A 7,327-nucleotide genomic window follows, 5' to 3' on the forward strand; every position below is an offset into this window, starting at 1 on the left:
AAAAGTACCTTAATAGAAAAGTTACTTTCGTAAAAGTAAAAATTGATAACAAAAGTGTCAGGAAGGTCGTCACAATTACTGGGAAAGTAAAAATACTATTTTTTTGTTTTACATAAAAATGAAGCAAGGCAAACTGTTTTTTGTTGGTCCCTTTACTTTACTGGAGTAAAAACAATGGAGGAAGGATTTCCCCTGGTATCCCAATGGTATCAAAAAAACAGCAACTAAAGAGCTTGTGTCAAAATAAATTACAAGCAAAACAAATACATTTCCTTACACCACAATTGCGCAGAATGGTTTAGCTTGGATTGATCAGTTTTTAAGACAATATTCAAAATGAAATGTAGCAGTATGAATAACTTTCTTACACCTCTACAGAAATAAAAGCAATTAATATGTCTGAATTATAACAGGTATGCTCAAAAAACCTGATTCTACATTTAAAAAAATCCTTTGATTAAAATTTCAGTCACATTTTAAATAACGTCTCTAAATTTAAAAGTCTTGATTTGTAAAATTACTCAGTAAACTACAGATCCTTAAAAATCACTAACCTATTGGGTGCTATGATTGATTATTTTAACTCAACGACATGGAGAGGGTCGTAATCTTTTAATGATAAAGAAACACATTTTCTGTGCATAATGTAGATTACATGAGTTGTGCTTTCACCTAACCTTACTATAGCATCATTATTTTTTATTTATTCCTTTTTTGGGGAGGGGCATCTTTCTGGAAGGTGGGTTTAATCCTATGGTATCAAGGTTCATGTACCTCTCCTCCATCAAATTTTGCCATATATAGGGGGGCTAAGTTAGCTATGATGTGTCTATTAATCAACAAAGCAAACGGAAACCTCCTTTGTATATGATGGATTTGTAATAAATAAGCAGAAAAAAATATAAATATATTTTTAGATGACATTTTGGATACATATCACATTAAGTTAGCATCTGCACTTAGGTTTGGTGGCACCTTAACCTACAATCCCATTTCCAATTTATCCCAATCTGTGTGTTAGACTCATCCTTACTTTGACCCCTGAGGATGCCTAACACTACATACAGTTTTCTGTATAAATTTTTAAAAATCAATCAAAACACCCTTTGTTTTTGGATATTTCACCTGGACCTGCTGTGCTTATGCATAGCAACAGAATAAATCTGTTAAAAAGGAAAAAACAACAGCATAAACCTGTATTGATTCTGCAAAAATAATCCGTCCTCACACCTTCCAATTCAAACCAACTAAAGCACTCTGTTCAGTGTCTCTTGGTACTGAAACGTCTTTTCATTAAAGCAACCAGCATAACTCGGAAACCAATGTGGCTACAGTATTGAACGATTTATATACACAACTGTGCAACCTGAGCTGGAGAAGCCGTCTCTAGAGACCGACGCTTTCTTTTGAGCCATTAATTAACTCAACAAGAGCAGCATTGCCTGGATGTTAAAAGAATGCTTAGCATCTCCTCACATGGGACACAGATTTATATAAATACGCAGTCTTTTCCTTAACAGTTAACTCAATGTATTCAGTCTCATGTAATAAGATATCAGTGATATTTGTTTAGCTGAGTTACTTGACAATAAAAGTTTAAATCCTTAGACAACGATGTTGATGCTTTTCATGAATCCATATTCAGGAAGCACTTGTGGGGCTTCCTGAATATGGATGAATATGAATTTGGCTTTAAAGCTACAGTGTGTAATTTTCAGCGACATCTAGCGGTCAGACTGCAGACTGCAGCAACATGAACGTCTCCCCCCCACCGCTTCTCCCCCCCAACAGTACGGCGAGCGTTACGGGACAAAATGTCTTCCACGACGTCCGCATCACCTACCTTCTCAAGTGATGAGGTTTGTTTACATAGATAATTTTACAGATAGTATTTCATTAGTCTGTGTAGGGTATAGATTTCATGTAGACTTAAGATAATAAATATACCCGTTATTTTTTCTACGTCGTTGTGACGTTTTGGTGAGCTGCTTTGCATGGTGATATAAACAGACGAAGTAATTGTAGTCATTAGTTTAACAGCGAGATTGTGTTCGCTGGAAGAATATATATTCCCCGTTTACAGAGTCCAAGTCTTGTTTGTGGCACGGGGGTTACAAGGCAAGGAAGAGGGAAAGGAAGAGGGCAGAGAGGCCGGGGTGAGCGTGCAGCTGGGGCCAGGCGAGAGAGGGGAGCCAGCGGGGTGAGAGCAGAGGAGGAAAGGCTTGAAGATCTCCAAAGGAGCCGGAGAGAAGTAACCGAGGTATATATCCAGAAAATTATTTTACAGAAAATTACTGAATCATTACCTGTGAAACGTCAGGGACGTTGCTGAATAAGTATACTGGAGAGTAACAGCATCATCACGCAGCATGTTATTGTTTTAGACAGGTCTGAGCATCCTGTACTCCAAAAACTGCAGTGATATTAGACAATTGTGTGTATAGGATTAATTACCTGTCCAAGAGAAAACTGGCAACTTGAGCGTCACTTTGAAAACCTTTTTCCTCCATCAGTGACTTCCATCGTGTAAATGCCGTGCCAATGTTGATCCGTGTTTTTTGTCGTTTCTTGTCACTCTTGCGTTTATTCTCGTCGTGTTTCCGCTTCTTAGATGACGGGGGTTCGGTGTCCGCCGCTTTTCGTTGTGATACAGAGTAGGCATGATCCTCCATTCGTCTGATGTTTGGCCACACAGTGCCAAACAGTTTGCAAAGTCACTCACGCCTGCCGCCTTGTTTACCTTTCTTGTTACCGAGGCGCAGTATACCTGCTTCTTCTTCTTCTTTGGTTTCAGGCAGACTAAACGCTTCTCAGGCATAATACTGCCATCTACTGTTCAGTACCGTCTCAGTTCATCTCTCTCAACTTGCCGTAGTTATTTTCGAGCGTCATGGGAGATCTCGCAATCGCTAGTTTGTTGCCTCTGCGCTGCCGTAGCGCAAAGATGTCTGCCTCCATGGCTGCGAGACCCGCTCCTATGTAATTATAAATAACGAATTCTAAGGCAACGCAAATGTTATGGTTAAAAAGCTGAGCTCATAGGTGATGATAAATAACATAGTTATGTATAATATATTAAATTTCTGAATTTATATGCCTGTAATTATTACACACTGTAGCTTTAAATCTGACACAGCAGTATAATATGTTACAATGGCCTAGTCAAAGTCAAGTATTATTTGTTCCATTCCAAATTACATTCTATTTTGTCCGCTGAGTTAGACAAAAAGGGGAACCGTTGAGCTGTAAGTAAAAAAATGCTTCCTTAGAAGTCCTGTTGTCAGATACTGGAGAGGAGTGCTCTAACTTAATCAATTTTCAATGTTTTGGAAAGGAAAAATTATTTTAACAACACATAATCAAATGCACTTGGCACAGCAGCTGAACTCCCTCCTGCAGGAGTGTATCATGTAGGAACAACTTCCTGCCGCAGGCAATCAGGAGAACATCAAAGAGAATGAACTTGCTACCTCACATCCTCCTGCAGGCTTTAATCTGATTGGATACTAAAGTAACAGAGGATCTGCTTCGCATACCACATCTGGTTAGGCTTAGAGACATTCTGGGGTCAATATTTCAAAGACAGTACAGAGAATGATAATGAAACCCAGAGGCGTAGCCAAAAAAATTTAATAGGGGCGGCCAGTCAATAACCAATGTAAACTGAGGGGTTGCCGAAAGCGGATAGGCGGCAGAACCTCAGGGTCCATCTACACTGTTCCAACAGGAACGAGCACAACATTCATATTTTCTAAATAAAGTCAAATTATACCTTTATACAGCCTTTTGATTACAAATAGATGCATATATTTAAACATCCATGCTGTCTAAAGAAAAGGTTTGGCGGACAAATGTCTGGGGCAAACATCTTTTCCCTTGTTACTTACCTACTTTTATCAAAAATAGTTCTGCATTACATTAATATTACATGTACTAATATCTACATTAAATGGATTTCTAAGTTATTATTAAAGTTATTCATCTATGATTTCAACGAAAACTCCTTGATGACTTGCAGGTACATAATTTTCTCTTTACCCCATATAACACAAAACTAGAGTCTTAAAAGAGCATGCATTTTGTATATATCAAATTTAATGTTAGTATTTTGATGTGCATAATTAACCACAGCATTTTAGTTGTCAAGTAACCATTAATATATGAAAAATTTTAATGTTTAATAAGTTTAAAAACATTCCTCTTGATAGTATTACTGCAGCCACCGTCTGTATTAGAGGGCGAAAAAAATGGTTGGGGTTGCCACAGGGTTGGCCAATGATTGGCTAAGGGTGGCCATGGGCACCTCTGGCCCCCCATCTAGCTCCGCCCCTGATGGAACCTCATATAGAGGAAGGTGCTCTGGTCAGATGAGACTGAAATTAAACAGACTGACCTAAATGGAAGATGTGTATAAGAATAAATATTAGTTTTTTCTGTCATGATGAGAGAGTTATTGTGGCAACATTTGATTTAGAATGTTGAGAAATGATTATTTTAAAGGAAAATAAGTGCACATAGTTAACACCTTTGGGAAAAACACAAGGACCTTTAAACTTTTCAAAAAAAAGTTATAGGTGCCATAAACATCCTCAGAAGGAAACTGCAGTATTCACAGTAAATGCAGCTTGCTGGGGGTGTTTTTGTGTGTTTCTAAAGAGGGATTTGTGTGTGTGTGAAAGTGAGATGGGTTTCAAGTGTCTCACCAAAGAAATACCACAAAAATTAAATTATCATTAAAAAATTCAAGCAACATTAACACCTTTGTGGGCTTTATATCATTGGATCATTACTTCATACAAGTATAAGTCATAAATCATCACTTTAATGAAATTTAAATATCTTCGAAAAAGTTTGTTTTGTAAAATCATTCCTCCCCGTGTAGCTTCTCACAAGCAGCAACCACAAGTCTGCAAACTTTCATGTCCAGAAAGCCATTTTGCCCTGAGTCCAGCTAGGTAAATGTTACAGGACTTTCTGATAGAATAACCAGTTATTTTTGTGAAATATATACCACGGGGAATCTGTTAGTTTGTAAAAAATGACCAAAAATTGGGGCTTATGGTTTAAGCAGCAGGGAGAAATTATATATCCTTACAAGACCGGTTTGGTTTGGAGATTGGTTATATCCCTTAAGAAATAACAAATTCAGCTTGTTATATTCAGTTACATTATCCTACATTGATATATTTATCAGGCTGTGGAACAATGGGTAGCACTGCTGCCTTGCAGCATGAAGGTCCTGGGTTCAATTCCTGGCCTCGGGTCTTTCTGCATGGAGTTTGCATGTTCTCCCTGAGCAAATGTGGGTTCTCTCTGGGTACTCACTCCAAAAACATGACTGTTAGGTTAATTGGCTTCTCTAAAGTCCCCTTAGGTGTGAGATGTGGCGGACTGGCAACCTGTCCAGGGTGTACCCTGCCTCTCTGCCATTGACAGCTGGAGATAGGCACCAGCACCCCTCGTGACCGGATTTGGGACTAAGCGTGTTAGAAAATTGATGGATGAAATATTTATTGGTTTCTTTAAAAGTAGTTAAGTTTGTCAAAATCAGAATAAATCAAGGACAGTACTGTAAATTATTAAGTTAAGCTCAAAATGACACCTGGCAATCTGCTATTAGTCACTGACTCTTATTAACCAGCTACTACTCTCAGACTAACAGCAATCGGCTGCAGGGTATTGATTCAATGCAATTTGTTACAAGTCAACCACTTGATGCAATCTTTTGAAAGTCAATGACCTAATATATAGATTTAGATTTAATCTAAGTAATTTTATAATAATAATCAAAGTCTTTTTATTGTTTTTTTTTATATTCAAACGACAGACATCCCATTCAAAACATACAGAAAAAATAGTAGGCTCAAAATGTATTTAGTCAAAGTAATTTAAGCTGTCGACTATACTTAATTTGAATTGAATAAGGAGCTTTTAGTCTTTTATTTTTCTGTTTGTTTAGATTTTATTCCTGCTTTCTGCAGCCATTACTAGAGTCACCTCTAGATGAAGGCCACTGACGTTCAAGGAATCATAAATCCCACATGGATAACATCACACGTTGTCCTGAACGCCTATGTAAAGATGTATGTAACTGACCCTCGTTACAGCAATGAGAGTTGTGAAATTGCCGCATTCATGTGACGCCTTCAATTTATGTGGGAAATTCTAGCTAATTTAATTTGGTTTAGATTATTAAAAAAAGACCTTCCTTAGCGATAAGGTTAAAGCAAGAGAGAATGTGTTTATGTAAGCAAAGTTAATTGGTGAAGTACTTACACCGGACATAGTTTTTGTATAAAATATCTCTAAAGTAGGCGTTGAATAGTTCTGATGACCGAGCAAAGATGCTACACTTGAACGCAACGTCAGTGACGTAGCCTCTACGTGTCGTGACAAAGCGGGCGCGGCTTCGGCGATCAGCTCAGATACAGGCTGCTTTCACTGCCGCTAAGGACAAATACTTATAGCAGTTATAACTGTTATATCTGTTAATTATTGTTAATCCATCCCGCTAGCAAAGATGGCCTTGGTTTGCTTGAGCAGAAATGTTTTGGGCTTCAGGAATTCTGGTGTGATGGTGGTGAGTACAAAGCAGTTTTATCTTTATTTGACCTTACTTTGGATTAAACCACATATTTCTTCTTTGACAGAAATGTTTCTCACTGATGGTTGTACAGGTTTATTCAATGATAGCTTGCGTCAGACAGAAAGTCACTAAAATATCTTAATTATCAAACCCAACCAGGCGTCTGGTTGCTGTCAGACTACAGCAGGTCCATCGATATCTAACAAATATCTGATTAGATTGGTTTATTAGTTGATATGATCGGTTATATCAAAGAATGACACCGAATAAAGCTGCTTTTATCTTTATCTGGTACTTTTAATTGTATTAGAAGTTACTTGTTTATATTCTCCTCTCGTTGAAGCTGTAGTTTGATAGATTTGTTTAAAATTGGTTATAAAAAACATAAATGGAAACCTGTGTTCGTAAAAGAAGTAAAACAATAAGGAATTTGATGTAATATTATTTTCAATTGTCCTGAAGAAGTCAGTTAGGTAACCAAAGAAAAGCTGTGATGTAACTCTTTCTGGGCAGTACACCCAAAGGCCACTAGGGGGAGACTCCTTACTTGGAAATTGAGCTTTAGTGAAGAATCCAAACATTAATATTAATATAACACTTCTGTCTTCTTTTTTTATTTCCTGAAATAACTGTTAATCAAATCTAGGAATTTATTATTTTACTTTGTGGGATTACTTTTATATAAACATCAAAGTTATTCTAATTCCAACCTATTAACTACAACACAACTAGACTCTCAGT

The 7,327-nt window shown here is 37.3% G+C and overlaps 1 protein-coding gene across 1 annotated transcript in view; it reads left to right on the forward strand.

Moving 5' to 3' along the window:
* The first annotated feature begins 6,399 nt into the window (after window positions 1-6,399).
* LOC119792052 (succinate dehydrogenase [ubiquinone] iron-sulfur subunit, mitochondrial-like) overlaps window positions 6,400-7,327 on the forward strand; it is a 6,985-nt gene continuing 6,057 nt past the window's right edge. The window contains exon 1 of the mRNA XM_038298504.1: window positions 6,400-6,580. Coding sequence (XP_038154432.1) covers window positions 6,521-6,580 — 60 coding nt within the window. The 5' untranslated portion in view covers window positions 6,400-6,520. The remainder of the gene's footprint in view (window positions 6,581-7,327) is intronic.

The sequence above is a fragment of the Cyprinodon tularosa genome, unplaced genomic scaffold (assembly GCF_016077235.1).
Source record: "Cyprinodon tularosa strain WSP-4 unplaced genomic scaffold, ASM1607723v1 ctg409, whole genome shotgun sequence".
Classification (NCBI taxonomy): Eukaryota; Metazoa; Chordata; class Actinopteri; order Cyprinodontiformes; family Cyprinodontidae; genus Cyprinodon; species Cyprinodon tularosa.